This window comes from Furipterus horrens, unplaced genomic scaffold (genome assembly GCF_987537825.1).
Source record: "Furipterus horrens unplaced genomic scaffold, mFurHor1.1.pri manual_scaffold_15, whole genome shotgun sequence".
In the NCBI taxonomy this organism is placed as follows: Eukaryota; Metazoa; Chordata; class Mammalia; order Chiroptera; family Furipteridae; genus Furipterus; species Furipterus horrens.
The window spans coordinates 9,484,367-9,503,250 of NW_028327185.1; the positions used below are offsets into that span (position 1 = coordinate 9,484,367).

The 18,884-nt window shown below is 56.0% G+C and overlaps 1 protein-coding gene across 1 annotated transcript in view; it reads left to right on the forward strand.

Moving 5' to 3' along the window:
• The first annotated feature begins 3,978 nt into the window (after positions 1–3,978).
• CAPN2 (calpain 2) overlaps positions 3,979–18,884 on the forward strand; it is a 44,917-nt gene continuing 30,011 nt past the window's right edge. Inside the window, exons 1-2 of the mRNA XM_090263482.1 lie at positions 3,979–4,356; positions 8,911–8,980. Of these exons, the coding sequence (XP_090119608.1) occupies positions 4,120–4,356; positions 8,911–8,980 (307 nt within the window). The 5' untranslated portion in view covers positions 3,979–4,119. The remainder of the gene's footprint in view (positions 4,357–8,910; positions 8,981–18,884) is intronic.

Below are 18,884 nucleotides of genomic sequence, written 5' to 3' on the forward strand. Positions count from 1 at the left end.
AAAAGGAGAGGGTCCTGCCCTCCTTCTCCACCTTACGCCTGTTGCTTTTGTGGTTCTCATTCTTGCCAGGAAGAGCTAAAGAATCTCCCTCCTGAGTCAGACGCGGTGTGGCCACATCCCTGAAGGGTGACTCAGTCCAGACTCTGCTCAGAGGCCCCTCTGTAATACTGCCTTATTCGGGCCCGGCAGGGCAGAGCCTCTATCTGGACGGAAGGAGCCCCGGTGGCCGACACTCAGACGGTGACAGCCTGGGACGGGCTCTGTAGCTGCCAGGCTCCTCCGCAGAAGGACTGATGAGAAGGAATGTCTTTCCAGGCTTGGTGCCCTATGCAGATTTAAGTTTGAAATCATCCGGACAATGGCTTGGGTACCATTAAGGCTCACTAGCTGTGTCTGGAAGCCCAAACTAATATTCTAACAAATAAACATATTTAAGTCCATAGAAAAGTCTCCTCTGTAAGGTACACTGAGCAGAGAAAAGAAGACAAATAAAAAACCAAAAGCCAAAAGCAACCTCCAGAGGGTAGAGAAGCGTCAGCCAGTGGAAATATCCTGCTGACTCTGCCCCAAGCACCGGTTACATCTACACACAGGCGGCCACATCGCTGGAAGTCAGAAGCAGAGAAGATGTTGAACCAGGCAGGTCTGAGGCAGGAAAAAGCCTGAACAATCCGCACAAAAGTACAGGCGGAGAAAGAGGAGCTGGTGTCAGGGACTGAGAAAGAATAGTCGGGGAGCTGGGGAGAAAAAACACGAGAAGGGGGTGCCTGTGGAAGCAGAGGGAAGGAAGGTTTTTGTGGGGGTCGGGGGGAGGGCGACATTCCGGGGCAGCCACAGGATACACAGGTGAGACTGGAAAGCCCTGGCCGGATTCAGGATGGGGACAGCCATCAGTCACGTGACCATTGCCAGGTCAGCATGCAGATGAACAAGGAAGCGTCAGAGGGCCCAGGAAGCTGCCTGGGCTTTCTGGAGCTTTGCCCTCTCCGCCTACTCTCGGGGCTGCCATCTTCCGCAGCACCAGGGACCGGCAGTTCCACCTCCTAGCCAGCCCTTGGAGTCCAGGGGAAGTCCGTCCCTTATCCAGCATGCCTGTCCCGCCCCCCGAGTTACGGCCATTAGGAAGCCCTGCACAGACTGCAGAAGGGAGAAACCTAAAGCACAACCATTCCTTGTAACACGGTGCAGCTCAGTCTCTCTGATTCCTTTGGATTCAGATCTCAGACCCGAATGAGGGAGGAAAAAAGACTGGCCTTTCCCGAGCCTCAGGCTTAGTGACAAAGGGGGTCCCTGTCATCCCCTTTTCCCCCTAAGCCAGGAAGACAGTGGGACAGGACTGTGGCCCTGGGCGCTAGGCCAGGCTTGCTCTGCCTCCATTTTCCCATCCACACAGCGGGGAAGGACGATCTCCCCTGGGCCATGGTAGAGATGAAGTGAGCAGAGAGCATGGCGCTCAGGGGCTGGCGTGGGGACGCGCTCCATGGAAAAGGCAACTCACACAGTATCTCCTGAGCCTGCAGACTGTGCCTCTGATGTGACACAGACAGCCAGGGCCGTGGGGGAGGGGTGGCCTGGATGCTTGTCTTCTCTTCCTTTCAGTTGGAGGGAAAAAATCTAAAGAAAAGAGATTGCCTTGCTGGGTCCCTGAGTCTCCCTCTCTCTCTGTCTCTCTGTCTCTGTCTCTTGCACGCGCACACGCATGTGCGCGCGCACACACACACACACACACACACACAACTGCTGGCCCGAACCCTGGCAGCTCTGGGTGATCCCAGCTGGTTCTGACTCACCGGCTGCCCTCAGGGCTGGGGACTCACTCTGGGAAGGGCCCCATGGTGAAGGGTGAGGCCATGGTGAGTGTGTCTGCCTGGGACCTGAGACCGGAATTGTCCGGTCGGAGAAAGACGAGCTGCTGCTGCCTGACCCCGTGCAATAGCACTGTGTGAGAGCCTTTGAAAAGTTTCAAGAGCATGTTTATTCAGGTTTAAAAACTGGATCTTGTCCAATGGCAGGGGGAAGTCACCATTGTGTGGCAGCTGCAAATCCATTTGAGTAGCTCAAAACAGCTCTGGGCCTTGGTAAGAAGAATCCTGGGTGCCATAGAGGCTGCAGCTGGGGAGAGGCCATCCAGGGTGAGCCAGGAGGCTCTTCTGCCCCAGGGCTGCAGAGGGTCTCTGCCTTGATTGCAACGATAGGGCTGGTCTGCCCAGTCCTTTCTTGCTCAGAGGCTGGGGGAGGGGAAGCTCCGCCTCCTGCCTGGGAAGAGGCACATGCTCCCAGGGATGAAGATCTTCCAGGAGACTGGCAGAAGTGTGGGCATTCCCAGCTGCTCTGCCACACTGGGTAGGTGGACAAACTTTCTCCCAAGAGCCCAGAGTCCAGAAGAAATACAGGTGAGCCCAGAGGAAATTAAGCAGTGAAACCAATTAGCAGCTTCCAGGGAGGAAAGCACTTTCCTCTGTTCTCCATTGCGATGCCTTCATAAAACCGTTACACCAGCAACCTTGGAGCTAGAAATGAATGCCTGTGTCCCCAGGTCACCAAGGGTACAGAAAGCAGAGCCTGGTGGCGGGCAATGGTACCTGTCCACCAGGCAGCGTGCCCAGACTCAGATGAGGATGGAGGATGTCGAATCAAAACACAGCCAGGCTTCAAACAGGGAAGGACGATTGCAATAGGAAGAACTCTCCAGTCTGTGAGTGCAAGAAACATCGAAACCTGTAGAGATTTTTTATGAGTTTATTTGAGCCAAAACTGACGACGTATTGCCAGGAAGTGAGAGCTCAAATGCTGTGGAGTATGACAGTTTTGCCGCTTCTTTTACGCCTTTGCGATGAAGGAAGGTTACCTGACGGTGGGAGAAAGCAAGGCCAAGGCAGGGGTTGGACTACGGGATATTTAACAAGGCTAAGTACTTTCTTAAAGGTGGTCATGCCTTCTTCTTGAATGTATTTGGAGCACACGCTTGCAGGGGTTCGGAACCTCCCCAGATGTGCTACTTTGGCATGTGAATTACTTGGAGCTGAAAACAATGGAACCCGGATAAACTTTCATCTCACCCTCAAAGAATTTAAGTTAGCGGCCTTGCCCCTACTTAAAGAGTATCAGGGATAACTTTCTGGCCTATCTATAGGACAGGGCAAACTGATAATTACTCCACATCTGCTCTTCTGAGCATGTCCATCCTCCCCTCCAAAGCCCCAGGTGGCTTAGCTCAGAATGCCATGCATACCTGCTTCTCCCTGTCTGTCCCTGAGCCTGTCCTGTGCGTGGGGTTTCCATACGTACGTATGCAGTTACACTTGGCTGTTTCTCTTGTTAATCTGTCTCACGTTGATTTAACGATTAGACTGGTGGAAGAACCTAGAAAAGTAGGGGAAAGTTTCTTCTTTCCCCACATTTATGCTAAAATATTATTCGTGTTTATTTGAAATTCAGATGTAACTGGGAAAATGTATTTTAATTTGCCAGATCTGTCAACCCTGATCAAGTAGCTGACTAGCAGCAGTGTGGCATTGCGATTATAACAGGCCTTGGTGACTTCGGTCCTTGTACTGCTTGGTCGTCACATCTGTAAAGTGGGGACAATAGCAGAAGGACAACGTTCTTACCCAGTTGCTGATAGGATTTAATGAAATCACCTATGCGTAGCCATAGGGACAGTGGCACAAAATTGAGGCCCATTTGCTGGCAGCTAATGCTGCGTCTTTGACCCCCTCCCTGATCTACAACTGCCCGAGCCCCCGGTTTTGTCCCCAGGAGGTGGGAAAGTGTGTGAGGTTTGGGTGTGAGTCCCAACTTTTCGGCGGGGAAGCCCCTGCGCCGGGCGGGCAGGCTGAGCCACCTTGGGGCCGTCCGCAGGTGGCAGCACCAGCTCCGCGTCCCTCTGGCCAGCGCTCTGCAGGCCGCGCGCAGGCGGGCTGCGTCCCGGGCCAGCTGCCGAGCAGGCCCGGAGCCTCAAGGCCACACCCCGCGGGCGGAGGGCGCTTCCCGGCTGGTGAATCATCGCCTGCAGCGCAGCGCAGCCCGCAGTCCCGTTGGCGAGCGCAGGGCCCAGCCGCGCCCCTGCACCGAGCACCGAGCGCAGCACCGAGACCTCGATCCCCGGCAGCCGGGACCATGGCGGGCATCGCGGCCAAGCTGGCCAAGGACCGGGAGGCGGCCGAGGGGCTGGGCTCGCACGAAAGGGCCATCAAGTACCTCAACCAGGACTACGAGGCGCTGCGGGACCAGTGCCTGGAGGCCGGGGTGCTTTTCCAGGATCCCTCCTTCCCCGCTCTCCCGTCTTCCCTGGGCTTCAAGGAGTTGGGACCCCACTCCAGCAAGACGCAGGGCATCGAGTGGAAGCGGCCCACGGTAGGAAGCCCGGGCGGGGTGCGGGGCAAGGAGGGTGCCAGTCCCCCAGGCCAGTGAGGGCAGGGCGGGGCGCTGAGAGCGAGTCTGCGCCGCCGTCCTGGAGCCGCAGCCCGGCGATCGCGCGTGTACACTGGGCACCCCGTTATCCGGGGCAGGCGCGCGGGGACGCTCGGCGTGGCCGCGCCCACAGAGGGCGCCTGTCCCCTCTTCCACCCTCGGCTCTCCGCTGGACGTCGCCCTCAGATCCCATTAGCAGGTCCCTCTACGGACTTCACAAAAACTAGGGCGACAGAAGGGAGCCTGAGGACGACTTTTATTGCCCTCCAGGGGGAGATGGTGGGAGGCGGGGAGCAGCGTCTGCAGGAAGGGAGGGTGAGAGGCCACATCTGCCCAGGAAAAGTCAGTCTCTAACTTGGGTGCTGCTTGGCTGCAGGGAGGGGCGAGTCCACAGCCTGATCCTTTGGTGACTAAGGATTGTCTCCTGCAGTCTTGGTTAGATCAGCCAGTTTCTCGCTTATTTAACAAACAGGGAGCTGAGAAGACCTCTCGGTAGGATTCAGGCTGGTGATGAAGGATGGGGGTCATGGAGTGAAGAACCAGTTTCTCATCATTCCACTGGCCCAGAATCCTCCTCGGGAACCCCAGGCGGCTCTCCAAGCTCCCTTGTCGCCCACGCTCCCCAGTGTGTCTGTTCTCCTTGCCCCAGCAGGCCTCGGACCACTCGCTCCCTCACCTAGTTGTCCATCGGTTCCCCATGGAATTCCTCTGGCTCCACCTCCCATGGGACCAACCTAAACACAGCTTCCTGGGAAATCCAGCCTCTAGATTCCAGTTCGAGAATATGCTTTCCTGCCCTGTTTCCACTCCCCTGAGCGTCTCCGGTCACCTTCTCTGTTACCCCAAACACAGGCCAAGGCAGCAAGTGCACAGGAAGTGCCCCAGGCATAGGCCCTTGAGTTCTCTTCTTGTTCACCTGCTTGGTGACCCGCCCTGAGACATTCAACCTCTTTGCCTCCATTTCTTCATCTAAAAGAGGAGCTGATGTCTACATCTTTTCTCTCCGCACGGACTCACGAGGCCCAGCCACCGTGCAGCTTGGCGAAGGCACCATTCTTTCCCGCCTTCTCACGGGCCAGGACGCTCTTTCCTGGCTTTCCGGGGTCTGGCTCCCTCTTATTCTTCGGGATGTAGTCAATATCTCCCCTGGCCATTCTTAGCACTCCCTAACTTTTTATTCTTTATCACAAACCCTGCTAATGGTCTTCATTGCTTTTCACAATTTACAAACACAATGACATAATTTGTTTGAACTTCCCCTGAACTGCAGGAAGCATGCATTATGTTCATCTACACATCCTTAGTGCCTGGTAGCACCCGTGCCCTTCCACAGCAGGTGTTCCTTCATTCACGCACGCGTGCATTCATGCAGCAATAGTTATTGGGAACCTATTACATGCTGGGCACTGTCCTGAATGCGTGGGATACACCTGTGAACAAAACGACAATGACAATTTGTGGAATGAGCAAGCGAATGAATGCAGGATTGTAACAAGCCTCAGAGGACGTTATGGTTGTGAACGTGATAAATAAGAGACTAGAGTCACCTTACATTAGTGCTGCACGTTACAGTTTCCAGCATGAATTTGCACACTCACGTATTCTTTCGTTCATTCAATACGCATTTATTCAACACCTACTGTATGCCGGACACAGTACATACAGTTTCTGCCTCTACACTATTCATAACTCAGCTGTGTGTAAACTATATGCACTGCCTTCTCATGGTGTGTATAAACAGTTTCACTAGGACCTAGCGAAGGGAGACAGACAGATCACACAATAGTTGGAAATGCCTGTGGGACTTCTAGACAGGGGAACAGAACTGCTTTGCACAACCTGGGGGAATGGGGCTATTACGTTCCATTCAACAGGTAAAGAAATCAAGACTTGGGAAAGTTAAGAATTTGCTGAAACAGGTGTCGGAGTGGAGCCAGGGTGGATGTCTAGAGCCCACAGCCCACGGTGACCCTCTCTACCTTCTCAAACACTGCTGTGGTTGGGGTCAGGCCGGGGAAACTGTGTCCACTGGACCGGGACATTAGCAAGTCATTGGTGACTTAGCAGACCATTGCGGTGGGATAGAGTTTCTACAGGGTGGAAGCCAGATTGGTATAGACTCCAGATTAAGGTACCAGAAATCCAGGATGTGGTCCACTCCTTTCAGAGGGAGCCTTGGGAAGAGAAAGAGGAAACCTGGGAAGGAGAGTAGGACCTGCGTTTGAGAGGCTGTTGTTTCAGATGAGAGTGCCTGGAACGTTCTATAGGTTGAGTCACCATAGGAGAGGAAGGGACCAAAGACGAAGGCAGGGAGGACACTGTAAAGCGGTCCCTGAGGAAGCGTGGGTAGGGATGCGGGGACAGCACCTTCTCAGAGAGGGGCTTTCCCAGGGCTGGTAGCAGAGGGCTCCAGGGAGGGGAAGGGGACTGGAGGGGAAGTGGCTCAAGTCGCCGGTGCAGGGGCCCGGTGAGCAGAAAGCTGGCGTGATCCAAGGGCGGCACCGGTCAGCACCGAGCAAGGGCAGGTGGCACCAGTCCCCACATTTCCTGTGATGACCAAGCCTCTGAAAGGCCTAGGACTTGCTTGTGCTCAGGCTGGCAGAGTCAGCCTCAAACCAGCATCTCCTGCCTCCAGGTTCAATGACTCTCCTCAGTGTCCTCGGTAACAATCACAATAATAGGTCATTTTTATAGAGTGTTCAGCAAGGTTCATTTACCGAGTTTTCTCACTCAGCCCTCATGACAACCCTAGGTCGTAGGGACACTTGTCATCACCACCCCCGTTTTACAGATGAGGACACTGAGGCTTCAGGAGGAGAAGTAACTTGCAGGGGCATAGAACCCGTAGACCAAGCGGCTAAGCCAAGACTCAAAGTCCAGGCCGTCAGCCGCTTTCCTTGGTCTGTTACACCCATGTTTAATTCGGTAGCCTACACGCCATGCACGCGGTTCGGCCTTCCAAGGCCTCTCAAAGCGCCACTCTGAACTTGGCTGTCATTAGAGAGGCCGCCAAAGACGGAGGAAAGTTTCTGAAACCTAATGGAAAAATCCTTGTGGGGCAGGAGCTTGGCACACTCAGAATTATCAATACGATTCTCAGGCTCCCGGCGCCAAGCCCCAGTAAGTAAGTAAGTGCCTGGCTGACAGGCCTCGGGCCAAGCTGGCCTGGCTTCCCATTGTCCCTGTCATCTGCCAAAGCGACAGCCCTGAGCTGGGAGAGACAATGCAGGGGCAGGAGAGGAATGTGCTGGGCTGTACATGGCGGCTCCAGGGGGGCCAGTGGTTCCATCCGGGTCTTGCCCAGGAAACGCTTCTGCTCCACCGGGTGTGGGTGGACCCCGCAAGGTGGCCCAGACCCAGAGGAGCCCCACTGAGTGCCCTGATTTCCTCTGTGGCTTTGGGTGGGGCTCTGCAGAATCAGGAAGTGCACCCCAAGAGGGCTGCTTCCCTAAGGGGCCAGAACTGTTCAAGGGCAGCGTCCGCCAGGCTGCTTGTGGGACCATCCTAAGGTCTCACAGCCACAGAGGGCTGTTGCCAATCAATCAGAGGCAGCATGGGAACAGAGAGAGGCTCCATTTCACAGCAGGACGTTCCCACCTACCCCAGTGCCGTCTGTAACTTGGGAGCGGTGTCACTTTAAGCACGTTGTTTTATCTCCTTAGCCTGTGTCCTCGCCTGTAACGTGGGGACAATACTCATCTTGTGCCCTGAGAGGGCCTCATGGGATAAAGCACCACACCCAGTACTGACCTACAGCAGGTTCACGATACACAGATGCTCCAAGGGCCATGGCCGCCTAGACAAATCCAGAAAGCGAGATACGTTCCCTGGCCCTCACGACGCGTGTGAGTGTTAGGAAAACTGAGGGATGGCCATTGGCACCACCAGACAGTGACCACTAAAAACTCAATTGCAGAGTACAAGGACTCTGGGACTCAGAATCGAAAGGATGAGTGACAGCTGGACTGTGAAGGAGGGCTTCACGGAGGAGGTGGCACTGAGTCTTGAAATATGGTGAGATGTGGAAAAGGAGAGAAGAGGATGGGAAAGGGAGGAATTCTAGGCAAGCAATACACTGACGTGCAGGGACAGAGGGGAGGGACTAGCGCGCAGGTCAGACAGCTCCAGCATGTGGATGGGTTCACCGCCCTGCAGAGGTGGCTGGACTCAATGCCGAAGTGGCCGGACTCAATGCCGAAGTGGCCCTAGGGACCAGCATGAAGACGCAGGCTCTAGACAGTTTGGAGCATTGGGCAATGACTCTCCTTCTCAGCCAGCAGAGTCACCCAGCACCCATCAGAACCCACAAAGCAGGCGTGAGAAAAGGACCCCACAGCAGTCCAACTGTACCTGCAAACCTTTCCTAGAGGGGAAGGGGGTGAGGAGAAGGGGTGTGATGTCCCTGCTGGGGATGGAGGCGTCCTAACCATGGAGGCGCCCTAACCTCAAGAGCATATGCCCCGCAGGCTGACGGCACTTTGTGGGTCTCATTTCTAGGAGGTCTGCGATGACCCCCAATTTATCGTTGGAGGAGCTACCCGCACAGACATCTGCCAAGGAGCCCTGGGTAAGTGGCAGCCTGCTGCGGGGTCTCGTCTGCAAGGCTGTGGGTGGCAGGGGTGAGAGAGGATCGGCGGCTTCTCCCCCTCCCCACACAGCGTGGCCATTTCCATTTCCAGAAGCCTCCTGGAATCTCTTGTCCCCCGAGTGCCTCGTGCGGAGGCACACAATTTGCACAAATGTACGCAGAGGCCTCCTGTGTCCCCTGCACTAGGCTCATTGTCGAGGTTACAAAGATGTTCCCACTGGAGGACAGAGGGGCCACCCTGTGGCCTCTGCACCTTCTGGGGCCGGTCTTACCAGCGGCCCATGAAACAGTCAGCCTCTGGGCAGAGGGCCAGGTGGGAGGACCCCCCAGCCAATGACAGTGCAGACACCTCAGTTTCTTGAGGGTCGGGCACAGGGATGAGGACTCAGTCTGTGTGAAGGAAGGGGAATGCTTGCTGCGGACAGGGTGTGACTGTACCTGGGGTCCTCAGGATTCGCAGGACAGATCACAGGGTACCACAACAGCGGGGTGCAGCACTAACAGCAGCGAGGGCAGTGGGCATGTTCATTTAAACACACGTCATGGGAGCAGCTGAACTGCAAGGGTCTGAAACTGCTCTGGGAAGCTGAGCTCTGATCTCTTGCTGGATATAGGGCCTGCTGATACGGGAGCCTGCAGCCTCCGCTCTGGGCCAAAAGCTCCCCGGGCTTCCAGGAAGAAGTCTCAAATGAGACCCTGGGACCATTATTTAAGAGTCTCATAGAATCCACCCTCCATTTGTTTTTTAACTCAATAAGTACAGCCTATGACCACCAAAGCATCTCATTTGATCTGATCAATCAAAGTCTTGCTTCCTGCCATCCACTTCAACTCACTCCTCAAACTAGCCCATCGTAACAAAATTGATCATCTTGAGTGTAAACTGTGTGCCAGACACCGAGCCGCAATAGCAAAACCTCTAGGGCAGCATCCTTACAGGCGACCCTTGAACAACACGGGTTTGAACTGCTTGGGTCCGCTTCCTTATGGATGTTTTTTTCAATAAATACATGCAGTACTGTACAAATGTTTTCTCTTTCTCTCTCTCCCTTTTTTAAAGATTTTATTTATTTTTAGAGACAGGAGAAGGGAGGGAGAAAGAGAGGGAGAGAAACATCAATGTGTGGTTGCCTCTCGCATGTCCCCAACGGGGAACCTGGCCCGCCACCCAGGCATGTGCCCTGACTGGGAATCGAACTGGTGACCCTTTGGTTCACAGGCTGGTGCTCAGTCCACTGAACCACACCAGCTGGGGCTATTTTCTCTTTTTTTGCCTTTTAATAATCTTTTCTTTTCTCTGGCTTATGTTATTGTAAGGATATAGTATATAATACATATGACATACATAATCTGTGTGAATTAACTGTTCATGTTGTCATTAAGGCTTCTAGTCAACAGTAGGCTATTACTAGTTAAGTTTTTTTTGGGGGGGTCAAAGTTATACACAGATTTTCACCTATGCAGGGTTCAGCGTCCCTGAGTTATTCAAGGGTCTACTGTATTCTTGTTTTACAGCTGAGGACACTGGGGTCCTGGGAATAACTTGCTAAAGGTCCTCCCACAGCTGAAGTGGGGACTTGGGTGATCAGCACAGTCTGATTGCAGGCCCTGTGGTTAACCCCTGAGCTAGATTCCGCAGTGCGGGGGGTGGGGGTGAAGGCTGGAAAATTTCAACTCCTGAGCAGCCAGGGCAGCTGTGTGAGTCATCAGGATGGGCACCCTGGGGGCCCCAGGGAAAATGCCTCTTGGGGAGACCTGTGACCTCCCCCTCCCGTGACCCAGGGCTGGGCAGGCAAAACCCAGCTGTCTGAGCCTCTGAGCGAATTCCTGAGATGCTGGAGCACATTCTTACCTGAGAAAGCACACACCTCCATTTCCTATCTTTTCAACCCACAAGAGACAGAAGCTGGGGGTCCTTGGGCACCTATGGGTGGGTGGGTGGGTGGTCCTGGTTAGAGGCTAACAGGGCTGGATGCTGATGTTCACTTTGACCAACCCCACCAGCCCTGGGGGCTTCACGCCAGGGCCAGATTCCACCTGGGCTAAATTCCACACCTGGCCTACACGGCTACTTCGACATTTAATGGCCTCTTTAAGGGCCACGTTGCAAGTAACAAACACAGGCTTTAAGTCCTGTTTAGATACTGCCAGGCCATCTGGGGAGAAGACAGGCAGAGCTTACATTCTGGGTGAAATTCCCCATGAGAGGCACCAGATCAAATACGTCCGTCTTCTCGCAGCTGCTCAGTAACTGGTCTGTGATTCCCGAGGTCTTTTTGCTGCATATTAGCTTTGTTCTCTTGGCATTTTCTTGTAGAGGATCTGATTCGTTTACAATCTGTGAAACATGGTTGACTGAACTCGCACCCTGATTCTAACGTCTGGGCACAGGGTTGTTACTGATGGGTGGGGACCGGTCCCCAAATCCCAGCAGGCTCAGGAGCATCGGGAACTGGAGTCTTGACCACACCTGTCCACACGAACGGAAAGTCAAAGCTCTGCTCTTGGTTGGGAGACGATGGGCCAGTCATCCCTGAGGCCTCAGCCTCTTCCAGGACAGGGTTGACCGGGTGACCTCAGAGACCCCCTGAGGTGTGGCACAGAGGTTGTCCAACACTGAGTGCAGACGTTGTGCTGGAGGGTGGGAGCCCCTCAAGTTCGTCTTTGATCTCCCGTGTAGAGTAACAACAACACACCCGTCGTCTGTCTCCCGGGGTGCAGCGCGTAGAGCGTTGTTCACTGCATTCGCTCATGTTGTCATCCCAGCTCTGAAGGCCGTATTTCCACCCCCGCTATGCAGATAAGCAGACGGAAGCCAGGGTGGGACGAGTAAGGCCACACAGCTAAACACTGCCAGAAGAACACTGATCCGATCTGAAATCTTTCCGAGCTCCTTTTTCTGAACCCCAGACTCACTCCGAGTTACCCTGAGGCTGTGATGAGTGAGGGAATGTGGAGGGGAAACTGTCAAAGCCAAGTTTGTTTTTGTACCCACATTTTCTGCCCTGAGACCCAGCTCACCAGGGAGCCTGGGCGGCGCTGTCCCTGGACTTAGTCTACGTCCCAATCGCCCTTCCGGCCTTCACCGTGGTGCCCAGCCGTGGCCAACCCCCGGCTCCCACCCTCCTTCCCAGAAGGCCCAAAGCCTCACCGAATAATCCAGACCCCGTTTGCAGAGCTCTGGCCACGAGCAGCCAGCCCCGCAGACCCTGGAGTCTGCGAAGAACCTCTGCCAACTGGAGGAAGGGCTGGAGACCCAGGCTGGCCCTGCCGCTAACTGGGGCTCTGTAACAGCTGGTGACAACCTGTTCTTATAGGCGACTGCCACTTGGAAGGCCCCCAGAGGCCCAGAAAATGCAAACACTGAGCTCCGCCTACCGTTGGCTTTCACTGGGCCCCTGCTGAGCTTTCTCCACTCCCTGTGCCCACACGCCGGAGGCTGCCAGCTCTGTCACAGCTGTGGAACAGCACAGCCTCCCATTCGTTGTAACCTAGCAAATGTCTTCGATGCCCCTCAGAGGTGTGTCCCTGACTCTACCCCCAGGGGTTACAGCCAGAGAGCGCCCAGCTCAGCAGTCGGGGGGGGGGGGGGCGGGGGGCAAACCCAGCGGGAACAGCCCACAGCAAGCATGGCCCACGCAAGTCTCCAGCCCCTGCTCCCTCCACCGCTGGCTTACCAGCCTGGCTGACTCCGGGCCAGTTACCCAAGCTGTCTGAGCCTCAGTTTCCTCTTCTGTCAAACAGGAAGAATGATGACACTCCCTTCCAGGGCTGGGGTGAAAAGCGAGATGATTATAGGCCAACTGTCGAGGCCTCAACAGATTCGAGGGCCTGTGATTATTACTGAGTTCAGCTGTGTGATAAGTCCCTTCACTGAATCATAGGAGAAGAGGGCAAGGATGGGAGAGGAGGGGGAAGGAGACGAGCTGGTGGGAAGCGAGGCCTAGTCTTCCAAAACTCGTCCTCTGAGGATGGAAAGACCATGTTTTAAATAAATATTTAAGTGATTTTTTAACTATAGTTTTTAAAAATCTTTTCACATCAGGTATCTTGTTAAAACTTTAATAGACTTTATTTTTTAGAACAGATTTAGATGTACAGAAAATTTGACACAACAGTGGAGATCATTCCAGCCGTCCCCTTCCCCGTCCCCCTATTAACATCGTATGTGAGTGGGGTGCGCGTGTGACTATTAATGAACCCATGTGGATACATTATCATGAACCAGAGTGCATCTCCCAAGACTGCCAGGGACAAGATTATTCAGATTGTCTTCATTTTTACCTCCTGTCCTTTTTCTGTTCCAAGGTCCCATCCAAGATACATGGCATGTCCTCGTCATGTCCCTTTAGGCTCCTTTCGGCTGTGACAGCTTCTCAGTGCTTCTTGTTTTTGATGATCTTGACAGTTTTGAAGGGTCCTGGACAGAGACTTCGCAGCGGCCGCTTATAAAAAATAATGCACATAGTTGCTTTTGTTTTGGGTTTTAAGGACTAAAAAATAAGTGTTGGCTGGTATGATGGAGAAAGTCAATGCATTTTTTTCTCTTAAAAGCAGTCGCCTCCCCTGCCCCTGCCCCTCCCGCATTGCCCCCCCCCCCCCCAGCGGGGCCCCTCCCAGCCTCCCAGGGCAGATGCTGGGTGAGTCATCATTTCCTCTGGCTTTTCTTCTGGTTATAAATGTTCTTCCGCAGACACACTCCCCGTCACTGCTGCCCTGCTCCCTGTCCTGCTGGATCGCAGACAGTCTTCTAAACAGGGCAGGGAGGAGTCGCTAACCCCAAAGTCATGCCCCAGGCCCCTGTCCCGCTCGGGCTGGCCCAGCCTTGGCCATCGGAGAGCTCATCTGAGGCCTAAAGGGCAAGTCTCTCCTGGGCTGTCCCTGACCTCCTGTCCCCAGAGAGTGGGAGCTGGGAGAGTCCTCCCGAAAGACTTCCCCCACAGTCCCCCAGGCCCCGGGGGTGTGGGCTCTGGTTCCACCTGCCCCCCACCCCCCTGGGACCATGGCTCAGACTGACTTTGGCTTGTTCAGGTGCCCCCTGAGCTGGGAGCTGGGCCACAGTCCTGATGGCCTCAGGCCCCTGTTGCTGAGATGAGAGGGTTGGACGAGACCTTCCTGAGGCCTGACTCCACCCTCAGCTCCCTTCCCCGCTGGCAGCCCCTCTCCCCCGTGCCCCCCACACTGGGCACCACGCTTGTGAGCTCCGAGGGCCAAGGAGCTATGCTTAGACCCCCCAGCCTTTAGCATGGTGTGCCTTCCTCAGCGTGGTGGCCTGCATTTTGCTGTCTGGTCACAGGGAGACTCTGTCCAGGAAGTCAGGAACAGAGGTGCCCTCCTGCTGCTCCCTCCAGGAGGCGAGAGTTGGGAGGAGGAGTCAGAATTTCACTCAGGAGTCGGCAGCCGGGGCCAGGCTCCCTCCACTCCTGTGTGGGGGTCTGAGAGGCACCCAGATCGGGGTGGAGTGGGAAGTGGTTGTGACTGTCTGCCTCGGAGGTGTCACGTCCACTGGAGTCCAGGCAGATAAAGGCTCTGACGTCAGGCAGTGACTCTGGGGGCCTAGGCCGCAGGGAAAGGGGCACAAAGATGGAACCCGCACCAGGTGGCCTCCTCCTGGTCCTCGGCTGGGCTGAGGACAGGACAGGGCTCAGCTGCCTGGCGACACCGTGCTGAGAGCCCAGCACTGCCACCCAGGTTCAGAGCACATGTGTGTGAACCTCAGCCCCTCGTCTCCCTCTGCCTTCCCTCCTCACTTGGAGGCCTCCTCCAGCAGGGGCAGTGGGGAGCAGGAAGGGAAAGGGACGCGTGGTTTGGGTCGTCCCCTCCTACTGTTCACAAAGGGAGGCCTCCCTCCCTGGGATGTGATTTGAACAGGGCATCTCCCCTCCCTCCCTCCACAGCCGCTGGTATAAATGCACCGTGACTGCACGTGGGGGGTTCCCGTTTGGGGTGCCCTTCTCTGGGCTGCTGCCAGGCGTGACACAGTGGAGGGAGAGTTGGCCCGTGTGACTCACCAGCCACCATCTCACAGGCCTGGGCTCCTGACAGGGTGTGTGCGTTTCCTCTCGAGAAGGCCCTCCCCGCCAGCTCCCAGGGGTGGCCCGCCATTGGCTCCTCGGGGCTTCCCGCCCCTCCCTTCCAACACTTAGACTGCGGTGGCCCGGGGGCCACCTCCCCAGGCTGCGTGGTGGGCCCTGGAAAATAGGCACTGTCAGGTCTACCCACGACTGTCAAGTACAGAGTCGCAGAAAGGGTCACAGTTAGCCAGACGCGGCATCGATACCTTGGTCCGGTTATCATTTACCTAGCTGTCCCCATGGACGACGGAGGAACAAAGCCCTAAAGGATCACACACAGGACAGGCAAGGTTTCAGCCAGAGCAGGGGTTCTGACCTCGGCCCTGTTGGTATTTGGGGCGGGTGATTCTTCCTGTCGGGGGTGCCCTGCGACCATTCCTGGCACCACTGCCCCTAAACGTGATGATCAGAGAGGTCTCAGCCATTGCTCCCGGTCCCCAGAGTCGGGGTAGTGGTGGCAAAAACGCCCCAGTGGAAACCCACTGATAGAATGAGGGGGAGGTGTGAAAAGAGGGTATGGACCCATAAGTGCCAGGGGAGGGCAGAGGCCCCAGGGAAGGGAGTGGCAGCCACCGCCCACATGGGGTCAACTATGCCAGCTTCTGGACGCTCCCACCCACCCAGCATTCCCGAGCCGGGGCCCCAGCCCCACAGGCCGGCCGTGGCCTCTGCTTCCTTTCAGTCCGCTCAGTGGGCAACAGGAAGAGAAGTGGGCTGGGGCTCCAGGCAGAAGAAAAGCAAAGCACAGTCCTTTCTCTGCGTGAGATTCCTGCCTCTGCTTGCACGCCCGCCCCGCATCCGCCCAGCCCTCTCCCTTCTGGGTCCTTCGCACCGCGCCCCACCTGCTTCTGCACCTGTCCCCCGCTGCTCCAGGGCAGGCCTTAGTTCCCACCAGGGCTCCTGCCCGGCTGCAGTCCGCCTGGACATTGCTGCCGGAGGCCCTGCCACCGGGGAGGGACAGCCCAGTGGTGCGGACGAACAGTTCAATGAACAAGTGAAACAGGAGTGTTGGTGATGCTATCACAGGAGTCAGCTGGGATGCAGTGTGAGGACACAGGAGGGACCAGCACAGGGTTAAGAGGGGTCCGCCAAAGGCTGGGCCTGGGTCCCCACAGCGACTAAGGGGAGAGGCGGAGAGAATGTGGTCTGGGCGGAGGAAGCAGGGAGCAGAGGAGGCACTTCCCTGGCAGGGAGTGGCTCTTCCTGGGACGTGCAAGTGCCCTGAACTGGGAGAAGCCCAACCTCATCGCTCCAGCCTCAGCCCTCCTCATGCACCCAGCGCCCTGGACCACACTTGTCCCTGCTCCCACCCCGTCCTGTCCTGTGCTGCACCCCACACCTCTGGGACTCTGCACTTGACCTCCCCACCCTGCTGCCACAAGTGGTCCCCAGCCCACACCCACCCTGCCCTCCTAAGCTCAGGCCAAGGTCTCCTCTGGGCTGCATTTCCAGCCCCGCCCCCCCACAGCTGTCCACCCCATTCAGACTTGAAGCCGAGTGCTCACCTCTGTCTTCTGTGATCCCCTGTTTCCGTGGCTGTCCCCACCCTGGCCCGTGAGCCCGCTCAGACCCAGCACAGGCCTGGCGCTGTGAAGGGGTGAGTGAGAAAACAGGGGCAGGAGGGCAGATGGAGGAAGGGAGATGCAGGGACCCCAGAGTCAGCGCGGGGCAGGTGCTCAGAGAGTTTCACAGGTGACACAGGCGGGTCAGGCCACAGGAGTGAGAGGTGACGGTGAGGGGCGCTGAGGCCCGGCGCATCCAGTTCTGTGCTGTGTGCAAGTATGCACGTGTGTGCAAGTGTGCATGTGTGTGCGTGTGGCCCTGTGTTTCACTTCACGGAGCACGTGCTCCACTGTGACACGGTCCCCGCCCCCACAGACCTTGCGCTGTCAACAGGCCACTGTGCTCAAGTGTGACAAAGTCACAGCAGGACAGGTGGGACCAATTGGAAGCCCGGCATCTGCTGATTCTTTGCTGCACATTCCTGTTTGTGGAGGAGACAGGGGGACAGTGGAGGGAGAGACGGAGAAAACACAGAACAAATATTATGCTGTCCTCTCTCGGAAAGACTTCCCACAGCCGCCAGTGTCAGTGACCCGGCCACCTCCCACTGCCCGCCACGGGCCCCAGGTGACCGAGGAGCTGACCTTCGGGACGCGGACACCCAGGCCCCGGGGAGACAGCTCTGGAAATTCACAGCCAGGGCTCTGCATGAATTTACCTTTTCAGAAGAGGGCTCTGAGGCGTAAAGGAGCCCATTCATAGGGCTGTTGGCAGGCCGCCCTGCGCTCAGAGGGGTCCGGGCGGGCCCGCAGGGGGAGGCTGCGTGTGTCCGGGCTGCCACACCGGAGCCAGGGTGCTGTGGCCGCTGCAGACATTAAACCTTTGTCCAGTTGGGCCCAGTCCCCTGAGCCCGGAAGGGTGAGGCCACTGTGCTTCTCACCCCCAAGACCCAACTCAAACCTCCTTCTCCCAAGCAAATGGAAGTGGAGCGGGGGTGGATTTGGAGGCGAGTCCCAGGGGCCCGGGAGCAAAAGTGGCTTAAATGATCTCAGCAGGGGCCGAGGGTGGGCCAGAGTGAATGTCACTAAACAGTCATGGAACAAACGAGCACATTAATACATAAGCAGTTCGCCACAGACACCAAACCGGTGAAATTATTCAGTGCAAACCCCCAGAGCCCAGGCACGCAGGGAGAGAAGGTGATTGTCAAGCTGTAGACACGGGAGGAGGCAGGAGGCCAGAGGGAGGACGGGAGGCTCTTAAAGGCCCCTCTCCCCGGTGGTCAGTGCAGGAGGAAGCAGAGACCACAAACCAGCCTCAGCCCTGGGAGGGCGGCTCTCAGGCCCCTGGTCCATCCCTGGGGCGAGTGAAAGGGGCATGTCAACCGTCCCCCATGAGGCTCCCTCAGGCCTGGGAAGGGGGGGGCTCTCATGAGTGTCGAGTCCATTCCACCTACAGCCCTGTCAGTACTCCTTTGTTTTTATTCACTCACTGTTGGACATGTGCCCCATACATCCCAGGAGTTCGCTGAGGTTCGGGACGATGAGCCAGGAGGAACCTCATGCACTTAGCAGGTCACAGCCCTTCTGTGGCTCCTCTCCCCCCTCATTCCCACCTCTGACACAACGCCCACCCCACCCCTTGTCATTGTGAGCTGTCACCCCTTTGGGGACAGGACAGTGAAATTGGCCAAAGGGGCACATTACTCGTCCTCAGGACAGACCACCTCTTCCAGGTCTCAGTTTTCTCTCCTATAAAATTAGAGAGGGAGAAAAATAACAGTCAGCGCGTAGAGACACTGTTCTAAATGCTTTACATGTTTCTCCCATTTAATTCTCAACTCTGCGATGCATTTGACTACGATTAAGCCCATTTTATATGTGAGGAAACTGAGGCACAGCGGGAGCAGTTTGCCCCAGGATAGAGCGAGGATTTGAACTCAGGGCTCCAGCTCATGTTTCTGAGCCTTTCTGGGTCAGAGAGAAACCTGACTCCTCCCTAGAAGAATTCATATATTTATAAACATACAAAATGAGCCCAAAACGTTTGGGGTTCCAGACCTCTGAGGCTCACCCGTGGACCTCTAGCTTCCCTCTCTCGTCTGATCCTAACAACCTTCTGTGGATACGAGTCTTATTCCCCTTGCACGGCTGAGAAAACGTGCGTCAGAGAAACTGAGACCTGTACCCAAGTGCGCACAAAAATCAGTGGTGGAGCCTGATTCAGTCCAGGTCTAAGCACAAACCTTCTGCTCGTCCCCAACCACCTCTGGCCGGGCCTCCTAGGACCCATTCGGGTCTGTCACT